The sequence below is a fragment of the Macaca nemestrina genome, chromosome 7 (assembly GCF_043159975.1).
Source record: "Macaca nemestrina isolate mMacNem1 chromosome 7, mMacNem.hap1, whole genome shotgun sequence".
Taxonomy (NCBI): Eukaryota; Metazoa; Chordata; class Mammalia; order Primates; family Cercopithecidae; genus Macaca; species Macaca nemestrina.
The window spans coordinates 158,352,218-158,372,358 of record NC_092131.1 but is presented as its reverse complement, the minus strand read 5'-3'; the positions used below and the strand labels follow the sequence as shown (position 1 = coordinate 158,372,358).

The 20,141-nt window shown below is 46.7% G+C and overlaps 1 protein-coding gene across 1 annotated transcript; it reads right to left on the bottom strand.

The window, feature by feature from the left end:
* Window positions 1–954: 954 nt before the first annotated feature.
* On the bottom strand, window positions 955–18,319 carry LOC105491379 (inositol hexakisphosphate and diphosphoinositol-pentakisphosphate kinase 1-like). Its single transcript, XM_071067004.1, is given in 16 exon segments — window positions 955–4,125; window positions 4,423–4,513; window positions 5,150–5,299; window positions 7,068–7,175; window positions 7,345–7,459; window positions 7,668–7,795; window positions 8,120–8,343; window positions 8,533–8,674; window positions 10,671–10,853; window positions 11,131–11,252; window positions 11,410–11,541; window positions 11,758–11,840; window positions 11,927–12,036; window positions 12,183–12,258; window positions 12,377–12,463; window positions 16,828–18,319. Coding segments are annotated over 15 exon segments (1,755 nt in total). The 5' UTR covers window position 12,463; window positions 16,828–18,319; the 3' UTR covers window positions 955–4,120.
* Window positions 18,320–20,141: the final 1,822 nt, after the last annotated feature.

The window sequence follows — 20,141 nt, the reverse complement described above, 5'->3', positions numbered from 1 at the left end:
AGCATTTTTATGGCAAGAGGGAATGCAAATGGAGGGGTAGAAGGGGTCCTGGTTCTTTCTCCCATCTATTACTGATGAAGAAAACTTGTTATAAGTTATAAGGCCAGTGTCATCTTTTTTTTTTCTTTTTTGAGACGGAGTCTCGCTCTGTCGCCCAGGCTGGAGTGCAGTGGCCGGATCTCAGCTCACTGCAAGCTCCGCCTCCCGGGTTCCCGCCATTCTCCTGGCTCAGCCTCCCGAGTAGCTGGGACTACAGGCGCCCGCCACCTCGCCCGGCTAGTTTTTTTGTATTTTTTTTTAGTGGAGACAGGGTTTCACCATATTAGCCAGGATGGTCTCAATCTCCCAACCTCGTGATCCGCCCGTCTCAGCCTCCCAAAGTGCTGGGATTACAGGCTTGAGCCACCGCGCCCGGCCTTTTTTTTTTTTTTTTTTTTTGAGACTGAGTCTCACTCTGTCACCCAGGCTGGAGAGTGCAGTGACACAATCTCACCTCACTGCAGCCTCCGCCTCCCAGGTTCAAGCGCTTCTGCTGCCTCAGCCTCCCAAGTAGCTGGGATTACAGGTGCACGCCAGCACACCCAGCTAATTTTTCTATTTTTAGTAGAGACGGGGTTTCACCATGTTGGCCAGGCTGGTCTTGAACTCCTGACCTAGTGATCCGCCTGCCTCGGCCTCCCAAAGTGCTGGGATTACAGGCATGAGCCACCGCGCCCACAGGCCAGTGTCTTCTTAAGCATGAATAGGTCTTGAGCTATGTCCTTGCTGAGAGACAAGTGAAAAAAGGAGTTATCCCCCAAAACCCACCCACATACCATCTCGGTGCTTCAGACTGGCAGGTGGTAGCTTTTTGCCATGGCTGCGGGCGTAGTCCTGAAGATTCGGGGTGCTGGAGGAGCCACCCAGCACTGTGTGCTGAACAGCCCTGTGCACTGTGAGCCTGCAAGGCTGGGAGTGTGTTAGTAGTCACGTAAAGCCACAACTATCACACAGAACTATACACAACTTCACATGATAACATCAAGACACACACAGCCATTCAGAGCCACCACCATGTAGCCATTCCACATAACCACAAATGGCTTTACACTTCTGCATAGTCACAGTGGGCAAGCAAAAGGGGGATTCTTCTGAAGAGCTACATGGCAGAGACAAGAGGCCACTACAAATGCAGGGTTAGTCATGTTAGGGGATTCAACACACTGAAAGGGATAGACTGTGCTCTCCAGGTGGCTCTCAGAAATGCTCAAATTATAGGTAGGTCCCTCTAGATTCCCCCTAGATTTAATTGGACACCCTTTACCCTGGATATATAGCTTAAGAAACTCAGAAATCTAGTCTTTGTAGGTTTGAAAGGAAAAGCCTTTGACTGAAGCTAGAGACTGATTCTGAACACTCAGCTGGCACCCTTCCGATCCTTCCTAAGCTTTTCATCCAACATCCCCTCCCTTCAGGCCTTTTTACCTTTCCCAAGAATGAAAGTATGAGGCTCATAATTTTTTTCTTTTTTAAGACAGGATCTAACTCTGTTGCCCAGGCTAGAGTGCAGTGGCACAATCATAGCACGCTGCAGCCTTTGTCTCCCAGGCTCAAGTGATCCTCCCACCTCAGCTTCCCAAGTAGATGAGATTGCCAGCACATGCCACCTTGCCTGGACAATTTTTTTATTTTTCGTAGAAACGAGGTCTCACTATGTTGCCCAGTTGGTCTCTAACTCCTGAGCTCAAGTGACCCTCCCACCTTGGCCGCCCATAATGCTGGGATTAAAGGTGTGAGCAACAACCCCCCGCCTCATTGAATGTTTTAAGCTAGAAGGGACTCAGAGATCATCCAGTTCAACTTTCTTATTTTAGAGATGAAGAAACTGAGATCCAAAAGGGACCTCCTTTGCTCAAAATCACACAGTTCTTTAGCAGCTAAGCTGGACTAGAATCCAGGTCTCCTGACTCTGAGGACCAACTGTATTGTTAGAAAATAAATAACTATTTTTCAGGAACCAGCACAGTTTCTGAAAATAACACGGACAGAAATTGAAGGGCATGTGAAGAATCAGTTGATTATATGTAAAGCATGCCCATTATGTGATGAGCACCCTACTAAGAAGGAATACAGGAAATAACAACAAAAAGGTATGTTTTTTCTGCTCTCAAAAGTGTATTATCTCATAAGCCTATGCTCAAAGCCAGTTGCCCACACATATAAATTCAAAGAAAGCAAAGAGAACTCCATTGCCAATGAGAGGATTAAATAAAATTTGAATATTCTCTGAAGTATGGAATAAATCAGACCAGTCACTGTCTCCAACAGCTGATCTAGAGGAGGGTTAGGATTCGATGGTTCCTTCTCCTACTATAGCCTATAAAGACAGAGTGGTCAAGAAGAAACAAGACTGACACCCAAGTTCTCAGGATTTGCCTCCCTATTTCCAAATCCATCTTAGCCAAGACCCTGGATTTGGCTTGTGACTTAACATTCATAGGGTTTCCCTATGGATGGAGTGGAAAGAAGTTCAATTCCCTTGAGGCCACCAAGAAGGGACCATGGTTTCAGGGGTCCCAGGACTTCGGGGTCACCAGAGCAATCAGGAAGTTCAGATGGCTGATGATTCCAACCCAAGAATTCAGGACCTCTCCTCTATACAGCAACTTCCTCCACCTTTCATGTTCAAACAGGCTCTGGAATGAGATTCCAGAGAGAAATAACAGTTGCTAAATATGACTGCTTTTCTTCAGCAAAGCTAAAACTAGCTGGCTCTATCCCAGACCACCCTAAGTTTTGTCCTACAAACATTTCCTCCACTGAATACTTTTCTGGTACAGTCGTGCCAACTCTGTTCTGCCCAGTCCTCAGATCATCTTAGAGGGTGGTCTCTACCTTACCACCACCATCTGCCAACCAGTTCCATACTTCTGCCTTGTTCTTTAAAGCATTCCCATGGCCCACTTAACTGGGCCAGACACACCTATCCTCTTTTCTAGTCTGTCTGGAACCTATTCTTTACTGGGACTTCTGGGAAGAGAGGCCCATGTCATAGATCTACACTATTGTTGTTTTGTTTTTTGGGTTTTGGTTTTTTCTTTTTCTTTTTCTTTTTTTTTTTTTGAGACAGAGTGTCACTCTGGCACCCAGGCTAGAGTACGCTGGCACAATCTCAGCTCACTGCAACTTCCATCTTCTGGGTTCAAGAAATTCTCGTGTCTCAACCTCCCAGTAGCTGGGATTACAGGCATGCGTCACCATGCTCAGCTAATTTTTGTATTTTAAGTAGAGATGGGGTTTCACTATGTTGGCCAGGCCAGCCTCGGAACTCCTGACCTCAAGTGATCTGCCTTCCTCAGCCTCCCAAAGTGCTGGAATTATAGGCATGAGCCACTGCGCCTGGCCAGATCTACATACTTATCATTTATTTCTCCTGCCCCAAACCATCTTTCTCATTTCAGGAATGTAGAAGGCAACTTATTCTCATAAAATTAGCCTGGAAAGTTACCAAAACCTTTCTCCCTCTTGCTAGTCCAAAAGCTGACCATTTTGGGGCCAAGAAAATGGGTGCCAAGGACAAAAGCAACAGAAAAATTAGAGGCGCTAAAGAGAATGATAGGACAAGATAGAAAGAGCAAGGGGACCAAGTCCAGACCCCACACAATCATGTCTGACCTCCAGTTCTAGTTACTGGCTCACAAGGCACTGTGCTCAGAGATAGTTCCTCCCAAGGACCGCCCCCCACCCAAAGAATACAATACCCTCTGAGGCTTGGTCCTTCCTGCCGTCTGTGCTCTCACAAAAAGTTGAATGATATTCTCTACCCCTTTCCAGGGATCCAAAAATCAAGAGACATTTCCTCAAAGTCCTGAGAGATGCCTCTGCCACTACACCAGTCTCAGACTTGTCAATTTTCCAGAAGGAAGGGGAAAAAGTTACAGGATTAGGTGATGATGGAGGAAAGGGCATGGCGGTAGGAAGGGTAACAGCGGGGATGTGAAAAACACAGGTTTCAGAGGAAGACATGGCACAATTCTTCAAATGAGGAATACATTTACGAGGGTTGCAAGTACCTCTGTTTATAGCTCTGTCTCTGATAACTCTGAAGGTTCAGAGTCTCCATGGCCCCTTAAGGTCTGGGCTAGACTGGAGGGACAGATAAGGAATGAGAGGGAAAGCCAGAAAAATGCCCTTTGGCCAGGGAAATGTGATTGGTATAGAAAACCAAGAGATAAACACCTTTCTGGGATGGAACAATCATCTGAGATCCAAGTTCACATCTAACTATGGCTTTTCCCACTTCATCCTCCCTACCCCCACCTGATGATATTCCACTGACTGGATGGCTCGAAACCCCATGACAAAAGTTTCTCACAATAAAACTCTGGAGAACAGACAGACAGCTTTTCCAACAATAGGTGAGAAATGCTGGCGAAGCCATACCTAAGCCACTCTGCTTCATTTCTGTGGGTGGCCGTGAAGATGAAAAGAGCCGGTAGCCACCAGGCCTTGAGGATGAAGTCTCAGAAAGTACCTGCAGAAAAAGGACTCTATAATTAATCATTTTGCCACCTCAACCCAAAAGCATAAAACCCAGGTCCTGAATTCCTGTCCCTACAAAGCCAAGCAATGTTAGAAAGTTTGGAAGAACCAAAGGATTTATAGGAGAAGAGGGATGAAAAGGGAAGAGAAAATGCACTTTATGGAGGGAACTGTCTGGGGCATCTTTCTATACTAGAAGCCACTTCTATTTTCAACATCCCTTTCCCCAGAGCCCTCCCATTCCCAATCTGAGTTTGAGAAATCATTATTCGACCCATTCCTAGTTCTCAGCAGAGCGGTTTCCTAATTGTATCCATCCCCCCACCAAGACTCAGAAAGCCAATCACAATGGCTCAGCCACAAATAAGAAAGTCTGGCCACCCTCTCATCTTTCCATGGAACAGCTGTGGCTACTGCAACCGTACTACATTTCTTGTTCGAACCAAGCAGCCCTCCCCTCCAACTATCTCACCCCTAGAAACATGAAACAGAATTCTTACAATGCCCACAAGGGCCTAATCACACAACCCCCAATACACACACATCCCAACTAGATAGTGTCTGAGTCCCTAGATCCCAAAAGGCAAAGACAGAAGGTAAAACAGGAAGGTGAGGTAGGGAGGGACACCTGTGTGCAGGATGCCAGGTGAGTGGTGGACACAGCCCGGGGCTGTAGGCCGATGGCTGGGGAAGGCCGGGGGAGGTCTCCCGACCTCCTGCGGCGCCGTCCCCGCAAGGGGATGAGGTCCAGGTTCCCCGTGCACTGCATGTTCATGACCTGCAATCAGACCGGGTGGAAAGCCGGTCACGGCTCCTTTAAACCCCAGGATCCCAAAAGTCCCAGTGCCCACAGGGCAGAGCCAGTTACAGGGCTAGAGAGGATCACCAGCTAGGGCATAGCTGCTATGAAGGTCATAAGTTTTATAATCTAAAATAGTTAAAAAGTATGAGATGACAAGAGGAGAAGAAGGGATGGAGGGAAGGACAAGTTGTATGCCTATATTTATAGAGCAAGGAAGATAAACATTAATATTAGTATTATAAGACTTTGTGACCAAGGAGCAGAGAGATGATTTTCTTGCAAAGCTGAGGAAAATATCCTGGACAACCATCACCCTGGATAAGCCAGGGTCTAAGCAGCACTAGTAATTGGAATGTGATTACAATAGGAAGCTTCCTATAGGCCTGAAAGAAAGAAGTCAATCTTATCAAGTCTGAGAGATGATATGCTGAGAGCTTTCCTTTGCCTGTGCCTGGTTTTTTTTTTTATTTTTATTTTTTTTTTAATTTTTTTTGTAGAGACAGGATCTTGCCCTGTTGCCCAGGCTGGTTTTGAACTCCTGACCTCAAATGATTATCCCTCTTAGGCCTCCCAAAGTGTTGGGATTCATCCTCCCAGGAATTCAGGGTCTTGTCCCACTCCGGGGCTGACGTGTTATAGCTTCCTTTCAACTATATATTGTCTCTTACAGGATCCTCATTCCCTCATCTCTACCATTTGTGATTTCACCATTGCACGTGACTTTTGAATTTCCAGCTTTACAACCCTTCCCATCACCTTCCACAATAACTCAGTTTGGCTATGGTGCATATAGCACAACATTTAAAGGTATCTTCAAGGCCAGGAGCAGTAGCTCACACCTGTAATCCTAGCACTTTGGGAGACTGGAGCAGGCAGATGACTTGTGTCCATGAGTTCGAGACCAGCCTGGGCGACATGTTGAGACCCTATCTCCACAAAAAATACAAAAAATTAGCCAGGCATGGTGGCACATGTCTGTCATCCCAGCTACTCGGGAGGTTGATGTGAGAGGATCACTTGAGCCCAGGAGGCAGAGGTTGCAAGGCTGCAGTAGGCTCAGATTGCAGCCCCGCACTCCAGCCTGGGTGACAGAGTGAGACCTTGTCTCAAAAAAAAAAAAAAAAAAAAAGTATCATTGTGGAGCCATATGCAGAAGGTATATGTATAACCATGTTTAAGGAAATAAGACTTATAACATTGTCCCAAATTCCATACTCTTCCTAATGCCAGAGCTGTGTTCTAGGTGATCTCTCTGGCTCAGCAACATCCCAGAACATATTTTCTGTTCCAGTAAGAACCTCCTGGATGCTCTGTGTCATGCTGTGCCTAAGTGCCACACCTAGCTGGATTCTCCAAATCGTAAGGATAAGCGAGTTTTTTTTTTTTTTTTTGAGACAGAGTCTTGCTCTGTCGCCCAGGCTGGAGCGCAGTGGCCAGATCTCGGCTCACTGCAAGCTCCGCCTCCCGGGTTTACGCCATTCTCCTGCCTCAGCCTCCCGAGTAGCTGGGACTACAGGCGCCCGCCACCTCGCCCGGCTAGTTTTTTGTATTTTTTAGTAGAGACGGGGTTTCACTGTGTTAGCCAGGATGGTCTCGATCTCCTGACCTCGTGATCCGCCCGTCTCAGCCTCCCAAAGTGCTGGGATTACAGGCTTGAGCCACCGCGCCCGGCCGCGAGTTTTTTTTTTTAATAGAAGTCAAAAGAAGGGGCCTTCCTCTCATCCCCCACCTGCTGGCTCCTCACCTGTGTGTTGTCCTCATAAAGCATGATGACAATCTGGGCCATGTAGTTAAGCTCTGAGATGGCACTAAGATAATCCAAAGCTCGCTGCCATTGTGCATCCTGGGTCTCCTACCAAATGCAAAAAGAGGTAAGCCATTGCTTAAGGAAAAGGGAGTCAGGGAATAAGCAGGGAGCTAATGAGAAGGGAGAAAGCTTTCATTTACAAAGCATGAGGAGAAGAGTGAAAGAATGTTGGGAAAAATCTGTTCACAGGCTAAAGAAGAAGGAGGATCCTTACATCAAGAAGTCCTCCATAACGGAAGACACTGAGTAGGGAGTGGACGTGGCTCTCACTGGTGAAACAGAGACGCGTTCGAACGTGGCAACCTGGGGAGAGCACGACTCGAGAGTACCTGAGATAACAGCTAAATCACTCACACAGTCAGTTAATCCTCCTCCCACCCTTCTGCAAACTCTCTTCTCCCACCTCAAAGACTTCTCTCCTTTCCATCCCAAAATCTTGTCTATTCTTGCTTCCCCAGGCTGTCCCAGCCTTGATTCCCCCAAGACTCCCTGACATGCCCCTCCCTCCATCCAACACCCCTCCCAGCCCTCCCTCACAGGGGATGCAGCTTGTTGACAGACTCATCCTCGTGGGTTCTCTGCAGGTCAAGCAGTATCTTCCGCAACAGTGGAAGACAGAAGCCCACAGCAATTTCCAGTTTCTCCTCCCGGCTGATCCCGTACTCCTAGGGGCCACAGGCCAGGAATAAATACCTCAATAAATCTTGTTTTCTCATGCCTCATATTCCCAGGACCAAGATCACGCCTGTCTTCACCTCACGTCTAGCGCTTCTTTCATATCCACTACACTCCCCCTCTTCCAGGTGTCTCCTGAATTAGCCTCCTGTACTTACCAAGAGCCAGACTGGACCCTGAGAAATGCAGAAACTCAACTTATTCCTTCTCTAAGTGGCTTTCCTCTAGTCCCAAATCATCCTTCCTTTCCACCTTTTCTCTCTTTCCTTCCCAACACCCTCATCCCCAGGCTAGGTCCCTTATACAAGACACACCTGGGGAATGACCACATCAGCCATTGCCTTAGAGAGACAGAGCAACTCGGCTGTGCCTTGAAGTCCCAGACTCCCATTGTGCTGCACATCATACTTGACACAGTCATAGATGTCAGGGATCTTACTGATATCATAGCGCCCACTCTTCTGTCGAAAGTCACGCTCCAGCTTGCTCCAACGCTGTAGCATTAGCTCTAGTGTCTCACTGTGGTAGAGCTGCAGGTCTGGAAGAAAGGCAGAAATCAGACAAGAATCAAAGATTTTACCTCCAACCAAAGACCCTGATGACTCTGAAGTAGAACCAGAGGGAGGAGGAGGCCTGGTCTCTGACATTTAGCAGATGACACAAGAATGCCTGAGAAACCCATCCATACCTGAGACCTTGAAGGGAAGATAGTAGTATTCATACCCACCTACAGACCTGGGGTCCTGCATTCGTTCCCGGATCTGGTGGGTGAGGTTTTCGATCAGGGCAAATACCTGATCATAGACTTTCACAGGATTCTAGATGATAGTCATGGAGTTGAGCAGGGAAATACTTCTGGTGGGAGCCAGCTATGAAGAATTGAGAGAAGAAAAGCAAGATAAGCTCAGCACTAATTGCCCAGATTCCTGTGAGCTTATTACACAGAGACTACCCACAATACAGATCTGTATGCTGGTTCACTCCAGTGAGCATTCTTAGGTTACTGGGCATAGTAGCAGCTCTAGGCCTTCAGGTAAGGGCACTGCTCTACCATATAGTCATCTAAGAGGGATTGATTTTAAGAGTCTTAGAGTCCAGAGAAAATAAAACAGACCTAAGTTATTTTCTTGAAGGCTCTAGAATACACATGGAAAATACTGGAGAATAAGGATTAAACCAAAATCCCTCAAAATCTCCACAGAATGTTTTCATGAGTAGAGATCAGAGATAACATCATCTTCTTCCTCTAAACAAGATGCCAGCCTGAGCCTAGAGTAGAAATGCTGCCTCAGAACTGGGTTCCGACTCAGGCTTTTAGGACAGTAACAGTCAATGAGAAATGGGGAGGGAGAATCAAGATTGTGGCTGAAAATGCACAATTCTATTCAGATCCTCACAAGTTTCATTCTTGCTTGCAAAAGAAGGCAAGGCAGAAAAGGAAAGCTGCCTTAGCTTTTTTGAGTTTGACAGTGAGCAATGGATTGGGAAATAAAGGAGCAACATCCTCTTCCTTATCAAGTGCTACTCAGAGAACACAGAAAATGCCATGGAATCATAGCAATGTGCTTACTTAGCTCATTTAAGAACCAATCAGAAATGTTATACAACAATGTAAATTCATGTAATGCTACTGAACTGTACAGTTAAAAATGGGTAAAGTGGTACCACAATTTTACATTTTTAAACTTTTTTAAAAAAATAACATATCAGAAGTGAGGAGTGGGAAGAGTAGAAAACCACTGCCTGGTAAATTGTGGCCTAGATATGCAGGAAAAAGAATGACCATATTGGGTAACGGTATATAGTGGAATTAACACTATAAAGCATTGTAACAGCCTGGGCTTTGGAGTTAGACTCCTTGGGTTTGTATTAGCTGGATGACATGGGGAAAATTGCTTAGATTCTTCTGAGCCTAGGTTTCCTCATCTGTAAAATGGGAAGAAAGTCCTTGGATCTGCAGTCCTCGTAGTGCTTTAAAGATCACCATCAATTCTTTGTCTTCCTTCCCTTTCCTTAAATCTGGCTGGCCCGGTGACTGCTTAACCAATAAAAAGTAACAAAGTTATGTTGTGCTAATTCTGAGCCTACACTTTAAGAAAGTTTCTAAGCTTCTGTTTTTGAATATCCCTACTGCTACCATTTAATACATCCAGCTATCATGCTACAGAAACCATATGAAGAACCAAGTGGAGAGGAGAGGCACTGAGATTACTGGGAGAGCATGCAGAGGGAGAGAGCCAGCCATCCCACAATCCCAGCTGAATTCCAGATGGTTCCAGCTCCAGTCAATATCTGACGCAATTTCAGGAGAGACTCCAAGCAAGATCAGATGGGCCCGGAACTGTGACAGATAATAAAATGTTGTTGTTTTAGGTTACTATGTTTTGGGGTAGTTTATTATGCAACAATGGATAACTGAAACATTCTTTTGTTCAGGGTCCTTGGGATCAGAGCTGTGCTTTGGAATTGAGAATGTGTGGGAGTTTAGAACTGAATACAGTATATATGCCATATGTATATAATACCTCCAACAGGGCCTATGGCATAACCAAACACATTAATATTTCTGCCACAAAATGCATGACTATAAAGTGGGAAAACTAAGGAGTATAAAAGTCTTACGACAGTTCGTGTCAGGTTTGGCTGCCAAATGAATCTTAGTGTCAAGAAAAAAATCTTTTTAATTTTCAAAATTATGGACAAGAGATTGTAGACCTGTACTTATCTCAAAGGGTTGCTGTAAGGATTAAACAATATGTGTAAAACAACTAAAACAGTGCCTAGCATGCAGTAAATACCGTTATTATTGATCCCTACTATTTAGAATTCTAGGAATTGGGGATCCAGGTTATTTTAGTGCCTGACCTGGTTATAGTCCTCAGGGCCAAAGGGCGCATCCTGCTGTAAAATATGGTGCAGCTGAGCCTTCACCCGGTGCTGGCAGCTGCTCAAGGAATCCCCATCGCTGTCCAGTAGCCCATTCATGTTGGCACTCTTCACCATTTACACTAAAATGGGTGTCAGCTCCTCTTCTACAGCCAGAAGGCCCTAAAGAGAAAGCACAAGGTCTATTTGTTTCCCTTGCAGGTTAGCAGGTTAGTATCCCTAGGCCTAGATGGTCCCAGGGATCGAATGGGACCTGGTTGAAGAGAGGGGGCCTACAATCACTGATTATTCTCAGCTCATTCTCAGTAGTACAAAATGGGTCCAATACATGCAGAAACTTCTGAGTTGGCCTACAAGCACCCTGAAATGCTCCAACTGGTTCTCCAAACTCTGCTTCTCTACCTAATGGAAACTGGGACTATAGAACTGTAGTATGCACCTTGGCGAAGGCAGCAGCAGTCATCTGAACACGACCCTCATCAGAGGCATAGATCTTGAGGTCGTGGTGGAAAGTGCTATGGAGATGAAGCAGTCCACAACCAGGGAAGCCAGCATAGTCACCTGGGGACAAAGCGGGGGACCAGGAATGGACTGCTATAAATACTCGTGGAAGAAAAAATATTCATTTCCCCACTGTCTCTGTCACTTCATTTTCCCCAACTTACTCTCTAATCATTTTTATCCCGGCCCTGTTGTGTTTACTCCCCAAAACACTCACCCTGTCCTCCAGGGTACATGCAGCGAAAAGCTCGCCCCAGCTTCTCAGTCTGAACAGGGCCAGCTAGAGTCAGTTCTCCATTCCACTTCAGCACCAGCAACAGGGATGGGGCCAGAGCCTCACTCTGTGGATCTGAGGGAATAAGCGGCAGTGAATGGTCTAGATCTAAGAAAAGTAGTGGGAACATCTAAATGTTAGGTCTTCTGAAGAGGCCAGAGAGGTAATTTGAGATATAGGTCATCTACAGGCTCAAGTAAAAGACATCTGGTGGGGAGAGAAGATAGACAAAAATAAAAATAAAAAGAACACAAGATCTGAGAGGTAATGGTAAGGGGGACTACATCTTACCTTGCCCCTCATTAGACGCTTTTACTCCATGAGGGTAGTAAGTCAATTGTACCTTCCGGTTTATACCTGAGAAGTGACCATACCTGCAGGATAAAGTCACAGTTTATTTTCTGTTCCAGCACCCCAACTCTCACTGTTATTGGCTCCCTTTTGCTATCCCCTTTCTCACATCTCCAATACAGACTTCAGCTGCTCTAGTTTTCCAGTCTTCTCCTCGATCTCACCACCTGGTTCTTTCTCCAGTTCAGCCAACAACAGCCTTGTGATATCCAGCACCTCCTAGAGGAAATAATAAGGTATCCATGCAGAAGGCCAAGTCCTAGACAGTTACCTTTTGATCCTAGTCTTTTATCGAGACTCCCAATGCCATATCCTCTCTCTCTCTCTCATAGCACTGCTCCTCCTGGCCAGATTCACTACCTTACCTGGAGCTGCTCAGGTCGCTTGAGTTTTAATTTCCCTGTCTTGTAGCCACCATGTTTTTCAAACAGAACAAAAAACCTGAAGAAATAATGAGAAGCTTCAGTGTGGGATAAGACAGTCAAAGCCTCTAGGAGTTGCACCCCATACAGTCTTCCTCAGAAAAACCTATTTGTGTAAATTAGGACACTCTTCCTACCTTGGGTGTTTCACTTCCATCTTCATCTTCTGCTTGGGAGTACGATCCCCATGACGAATAATTGCAATGACACGACGAAGTTCCATCCTAAGATCATAAATGTTATCAGAGCCTCTCCCACACCCCCATCCCACCTCCTGTCATCACATTACTTGACATGTCAAAAAATAGAGGGGCTGAGCAGGGCTCATGCCTGTCATCTCAGCACTTTGGGAGGCTGAGGTGGGAGGATCACTTAGGCCCAGCAGAAACATAGGGTGAGCATAAGCAACATAGGGTCAGCCTGTCTATAAAAAAGCTAAAAGAAAAAAATTATCCAGGCATGGTGGCATACGCCTGTGGTCCCAGCTATTTGGGAGGCTGAGGTGGGAGGATCACTTGAGCCCAGGAGGTAGAGGCTGCAGCGAAACATTAGTGCACAAATGCACTCCAGCCTGGGAGACAGAGCCAGACCCTGTCACCAAAAAAAAAAAAAAGATAATGAAAAGGAAACTGTGATTAGGAATATAAATGGAGGCTGGGCATAGGGGCTCATGCCTGTAATCCCAGCACACTGGAAGGCCGAGGCGGGTGGATCACTTGAGCTCAGGAGTTCAGGATCAGCCTGGTCACATGGTGAAACCCTGTCTCTACTAAAAACACAAAAATTAGCCAGATGTGCTCACCTGAACCCAGGAGGTGGAGGTTGCTGTGGGCCGAGATCATGCCACTGCACTCCAGCCTGGGCAACACAGCAAGACTCTGTCTCAAAAAAAAAGGGCGGGGAATATAAGTGGAGTTCAGAAGACTGTGTATAAGAGGCCCAGGCTCCGTTAGTCAGATAGTGTGGGGTCAGGAAGTAACCAGTAGCCTGGCTGAAGGAGTCCCATGGGTCTTAAGTAATATTTATTGAGGGCACCCTACATTCTAAGTATTATATCAGAACATTAAGGCCAGGCACACTGGTTTACACCTATAATTCCAGAGTTTTGGGAGGCTGAGGAGGATGGATCACTTGAGTCCAGGAGTTCGAGACCAGCTTGGGCAACATGTCAAAACCCAGTTTCTACAAAAAAATACAAAAATTAGGCAGGCATGGTGGTGCATGCCTGTAGTCCCAGCTACTTGGGAGGCTGAGGCAAGAGGATCATTTGAGCCCGGGATGTGGACATTGCAATGAGCTGAGATCATGCCACTGCACTCCAGCCTGGGTGACAGAGTGAGACCCTCTCTCAAACCAAAAATAAAAAACATAATAAAACCCCCATGCTCTCTCTCCCCTTCATCTACTCCACCTTAAAAGACAGATGCCCAGTCAGATGCCATGGTTTATCCCTATAATTCCAGTATTTTGGGAGGCTGAGGTATGAGGATCACTTGAGCTCAGGAGTTTGAGACCAGCCAGAGCAACATAGCAAGACCCCATCTCTACAAAAAGAAATTTAAGGCTGCGCACAGGGGCTCATGCCTGTAATCCCAGCACTTTGGGAGGCTGAAACAGGATGACTGCTTGAGCCTCAGAGTTTGAGACCAGCCTGGGCAATACAGGGAGACGATGCCTTTACAAAAGCTTTTTCTTCTTTTTTTTTTTTTTATTGAGACAGAGTCTCGCTCTGTCGCCCAGGCTGGAGTGCAGTAGCGCCATCTCGGTTCACTGCAAGCTCCGACTCCTGGGTTCACGCCATTCTCCTGCCTCAGCCTCCTGAGTGGCTGGGACTACAGGCGCCCGCCACCATGTCCGGCTAATTTTTTTTTTTCTTTGTATTTTTAGTAGAGACGGGGTTTCACCGTGCTAGCCAGGATGGTCTCGATCTCCTGACCTCATGATCTGCCCGCCTCGGCCTCCCAAAGTGCTGGGATTACAGGCGTGAGCCACCGCACCCGGCCAACAAAAGCTTTTTCTTAAATTAGCCAGAGATGGTAGCATATTCCTGTGGTCCCAGCTACTTGGGCGGCTAACCTGGGAGGATTGTTTAAGCCCAAGAGGTCAGGACTACAGTGAGCCGTGACTGTACCACTGCACTCCAGCCTGGGTGACAGAAGACTGAAAAAAAAAAAAAAATTAGTTTTTTTTTTCTTGAGATGGAGTCTCGTTCTGTCACCCAGGCTGGAGTGCAGTGGCGCTACCTCAGCTCACTGCAACCTCCGCCTCCCGGGTTCAAGCAATTCTCCTGCCTTAGCCTCCCGAGCAGCTGGGATTACAGGCACACTCTACCATGCCCGGCCAATATTTTGCATTATTTTTCAGTAGAGACGGGGTTTCACCATGCTGGCCAGGCTGGTCTTGAACCCCAGACCTCATGAACTGCCCGCTTCGGCCTCCCAAAGTGCTGGGATTACAGGCATGAACCGCCATACCCGGCCAAAAAGTTTTTAAAATTAGTAAGGCATAGTGAATGGTACTTGCCAGTGGTCCCATCTACTCAATAGGCTGAGGTGGAAGGATTGTTTAAGCCCAAAAGGTCAAGGATGCAGTGAGCCGTGATCGTGCCACTGCACTCCAGCCTGGATGACAGAGTAAGACCCTGCCTCAAATAATAATAATAACAATAATAATAATAAAAGACAGATGCCCAAGTTCAGAAAATCTGTTCAGGCAAAGAAGTCTAGTACGGTTGGGAGGTTGAGGATACAGGCATCCATACAGCAGTCTCCAATCCATTCTCAAACTGAAATCTCAATGTTCTCTCTAGTGTCCCCTGGTACTATAGAAGCAGTGTTAGTCTAGGCCAAGGTCCCTCATACCAGGAGCAACAGTGGAAAAAAAAAAAAAATCTTGCCTAAAACTGCACAAGTAAGAATATCTTAAGACTTTAACTTGAGGGCCGGGTGCAGTGGCTCATGCCTATAATCCCAGCACTTTGGGAGGCCGAGGCGGGTGGATCACGAGGTCAGGAGATCGAGACCATCCTGGCTAACACGGCAAAACCCCGTCTCTACTAAAAATACAAAAAAAAAAAAAATCGGCCGGGCGTGGTGGTGGGCACCCATAGTCCCAGCTACTCGGGAGGCTGAGGCAGGAGAATGGCATGAACCTGGGAGGCAGAGAAAGCAGTGAGCCGAGATCCACCACTGCACTCCAGCCTGGTCAACAGAGCAAGACTCTGTCTCAAAAAAAAAAAAAAAAGAGACTTTAACTTTAACTTGAACCAGCAGTTCCACTTCTGTGTACACACAAGTAACGTAGTGGTTCTCAACCAGCTGTGATTTTGCTGCACAGAGGACGTTTGGCAGGAGACATTTTTGGTTGTCACAATTGGAAAGGTACTATTGGTGTCTAGTGAGTAGATGCCAGGGATACCGCTGAACATTCTAAAATGCATAAGATAAGATATCTCCTCACAACCAAGAATTATCTAGCCTTAAATCTCAGTAGTGCTGAGGTGGAGAAACCCTGCTGTAGAGAAATTCTCCTACATAAGAAGACTTTTGTGAGGAAGTTCTTAACCTTCTTCATCTCTCTGTTGGTAATGAGAAAAACTGAAAACAGTTCAGAGGTTACAAGTAGAATCAATAAATATAATGTCTTATACAGAAATGACAGACTAATCACAATGTAAAAATAAAAGCTATATGTAATAAACGGACAGTTTCCAAATACAAACTGCAGAAATACACCTGCAGCACAATTCTATTTGTATAAATACAAATGTTACATATGGTTTATGACTGCATATATAATTAGCAGAAGTATAAAAACAGGGACTGGAAAGAAAGACATCAAATTCATGATAGTGGTTACCTTTGAGGAGAAGGGAGAATGGAACTGAGGATTCAAATGGTACTTCATAACCTTATCTACAATGTTTATTTCAATTGTAAAAAAAGATCTGAAGCAAATACACAAAAGGTTAACATTTGTTCATATGAATTGTAAGGCTATGAATAACTGTTATTATTTTCCAAAAATAAAAATTGAGTCACACATCAGCAATTTTCCATGGTCTCCAAAAGCTCTCAGAAACACTGACCAGTGACTCTAGTAAAAGCCACAAACTGCTTAAGTAAATGAACTTGTCTTAAGAAATGATATCTTATATATGTAATTAGTCTCATAGATTTTGAAAATAATCTTGAATTATTTTCTCTATCTTTATTTTAAACTCTTTCATTACAACTAGGGCTTACAATTTTGACTAGAAAGTTCTAGCTGACTGCCGGGCACGGTGGCTCATGCCCATAATCTCAGCACTTTGGGAGGCCAAGGCAGGCAGATCACTTGAGGTCAGGAGTTCAAGAACAGTCTGGCCATCGTGGTGAAACCCCGTCTCTACTAAAAATACAAAAAATTAGCCTGGTGGGGTGGCGCGCACCTGTAATCGCAACAACTCAGGAGGCTGAAGCTGGAGAGTCATTTGAACCCAGGAGGTGGCGGTTACAGTGAGCTGAGATCATGCCACTGCACTCCAGCCTGGGTGACAAGAGTTAAAATCCTGTCTCAAACGAACAACAAAAAAAAAGTTCTAGCGGACCTTTATATAGACCTCGAACTCTCGATCTTTCCAGTCTTCATCATCTGCTGTCTTTACTTCTCAACTGCCACGGGGGTGCGACATTCCCCTTAGACTTAATATTTCTAGTTGTGTACTGTATGTCATACACACACTCTTCTCCCTGATAAAAAGGCTATTTTTTAAATTCCTTTTCAGTGACCTGACCCAATTTCCCCGACTTGGGACATTCCCAAGGTCCCTGTATAGTTTGAGCAATTAGAATTTTCTTGCATTCTTCATCCTCGCTCTGAAGCAGGGACTTTCTCTCAAGTCTAAGATTCCTAACCCTTTGCCCTTTCTTCCATTGAGTCCTTCCTCGTTTTCTACCGAATGTACAGTCATGGTCTTGAAATTCTATTGCAACTACATAATGAGGCATGGTAAGTAATAGAACAGGGAAGAGCCTGTTTAAAAATAAGTGGCTGAAGAGAGACGAAAGGTCTAAATTCCCAGTTAACAAAGCAAAAATAGAAACCTGACAGAAATAGCTATGAAATAAGCCAGGATTTATTTAGATGCACCTCTGGGAGAAGCTAGACTTTAATGTGGTGTTCCCAGAGCCGCTTCCCTGTTTTCCAAGCTCTTCTCCCCATCCGCCTCTCTCCCAAACTGTGTTGCAAAAGAAAAAACTTGACACTCCACACTGGGCTAAAGAGCAGTCTTAGGCCAACAGGAATCAACGTGAATATAAGGAAAGAAGCAAGGAGATAGGCGAGTAAGGTAAGGAGGGAGGGGCAGGCAGGCAATCTTCTCAGGAACATCTATGTTAAATCAGATCTGGAGAAGGGGTAGAAGGGAGGGTACACGGTGTAACTTCTTTATCCCTTTGACTTTAGGGCTGCTTGCATATATTTAATTTCCTAAATCACTATGCACTTGATGGTGGACTCCATTGGTAGTGAAGAGGAAATATCAATACAAATTCCAGGCAGGAATACTTCCAACACAGAAAAACTCCTCAGGCCACCAACACTATTTTCTGCCCACCTTGAACAGTGGACACCTCACTTCCTTCTTAATGCAATTTTTAATTCTTCAGACACACTCCTCCTTCCGACTCTGATCAACTGTGCTCCTCTCCCTGTTCTCAGTATCAGCTGCTTCGTTCCATCTTCTTTTCCCAACTTGCTACGACTCTTGCCCCAATACTGACTGCAGCCTCCCCATCCCGTCCCGCATCATTGGTCAACTAATTCCGTTAATCCAACTAATCCTCTCACTCACTGATTCCCCAGTATTAAACTCCTTCACCCCCTCGCACGAGTCACCATACTGGGTAACATCTTTATATTGACCCCCAGTGACCCCCCACAAAGACGGCCTGCCATCCATTCTTTCCTCACACCACCCCTCTCTCGAGGCTGTCTTCTCTCCGCCGCAACCCATTCCTCAAGCTACCCCCTTCCCCCTGGACTCCAGCCCCACCCCTCCTGGCGCAGATCCCTTCCACCTTGATCCTCTCCCTTGTACGACTCCGCTCCTCCATCCTCCCGCAGGACCCCCTCTTCCTCACGCAGACCCCCACATACCCATCCACCTCCTCTCCCGCCGACCCTCTCCTGGGTACTCTCCCCGCACAGCTCCGGGTCACGAATACCGCCCTCCCATCTCGACTCCACTAGCCTTTGCCCGCCCCCGCCTTGGCCGCCCCACTCTCCCTACGCTGACACTAAGGCCCCTCCGCTGGGCCTCCTCTCAAAGCGGAGCCCACCCAGAACGAACCGCTGCTCCGGGAATCCACCAAGCCCACCCTACCGCGCCCACCCCCTCCGATACCGCCCCCAGCCCCAGCCACTCCCCCACCGCCCCCGGCCCTCATTCACCCGCCTCCCTCCGCTCGCGCAGCCGAACCTGCCGGCAGCGACACCTGACAGCGGCCCAATCAAAGCGCGACTTCTTTGCAGTGCCACCAATTAGCGAAGGGCGCGCACCGGCAACAGAGTCAGGCTGCGTTGGCCGGCGCTTCTGCGCGGAGGAGCGTGACCCCTGGTGGCTCCGGGAGGGAATGCAACTTGATGCTCCCTTCCTTTGATTTCTTACTGCGTCGCCAAAGTCCAGATGCATGGTCTAGACAGAGACGTTCCATGAGACGACGGGGTGGGTGGGTGGGAAGCCTGATGCTGAGAAAGAGGAAGAGGCAGAGTTTGTGCCATTGCTGCTCCTTCAGAGCAAAAACAGGTCTTCCAAAGGCGGGTCGCGGTGGCTCACGCCTGTAATCCCAGCACTTTGGGAGGCCGAGGCGGGCGGATCCAGAGGTCAGGACATCGAGACCATCCTGGCTAACACGGTGAAACCCTGTCTCTACTAAAAATACAAAAAATTAGCCGGGCGTAGTGGCGGGCGCCTGTAGTCCCAGCTACTCGGGAGGCTGAGGCAGGAGAATGAGGTGAACCCGGCAGGCGGAGCTTGCAGTGAGCCGAGATCGCGCCACTGCACTCCAGCCTGGGCGACAGAGGGACACTCCGTCTCAAAACAAACAAACAAACAAACAAAACCGGGTCTTCCGTTTGTCTTATGAGACAAAACAGGGTCTCATATATGTACAGATCCAATAAATAAAGGTTGAAAATATTAACAGATGTAAAGAGGAGTGACAGGGAGACTGGAGACAAAAAGAGACAAGGAGAGAAGCAGACAAGAAAGTTAAGAGAAGGAACAGAGAGATATTTACAGAGGAGGCAAGAAAATGGATGGACCTGGAATTCTAGACAAATTGATTCCTATCTCCACAGCCTGCTTTTTCTCTACGCTCCAGACAAAGCTGGATTTGAATCCTGGCCTTACCTTTAATATCTGTGCAGCCTTGAGTGACTCACTTAACTTTTCTGAGCCTTTATTTTTCTCATCCATAAAACTGGGATTAAAAACCTATGGCCAGGCTCGGCGGCTCACGCCTGTAATCCCAACACTTTGGGAGGCCGAGTCATGCGAATCACGAGGTCAGAAGGGTGAGACCATCCTGGCCAACGTGGTGAAACCCCGTCTCTACTAAAAATGCAGAAATTAGCTGGATGTAGTGGTGCGCACCTGTAATCCCAGCTACTCGGGAGGCTGAGGTAGGAGAATTATTTAAACCCAGAGGTGGAGATTGCAGTGAGCCGAAATAGCGCCAGTGCACCTCAGCCTGGCGAGAAAGCCAGACTCCGTCTCAAACAACAACAACAACAACAACAACAACAAAACTAATTAAGGCCTGTTGTGGTGACTCATGCCTATAATGCCAGCACGTTGGAAGGCCGAGGCGGCAGATTGGTGGAGTGCAAGGAGTTCAAGACCAGCCTGGGCAACATGAT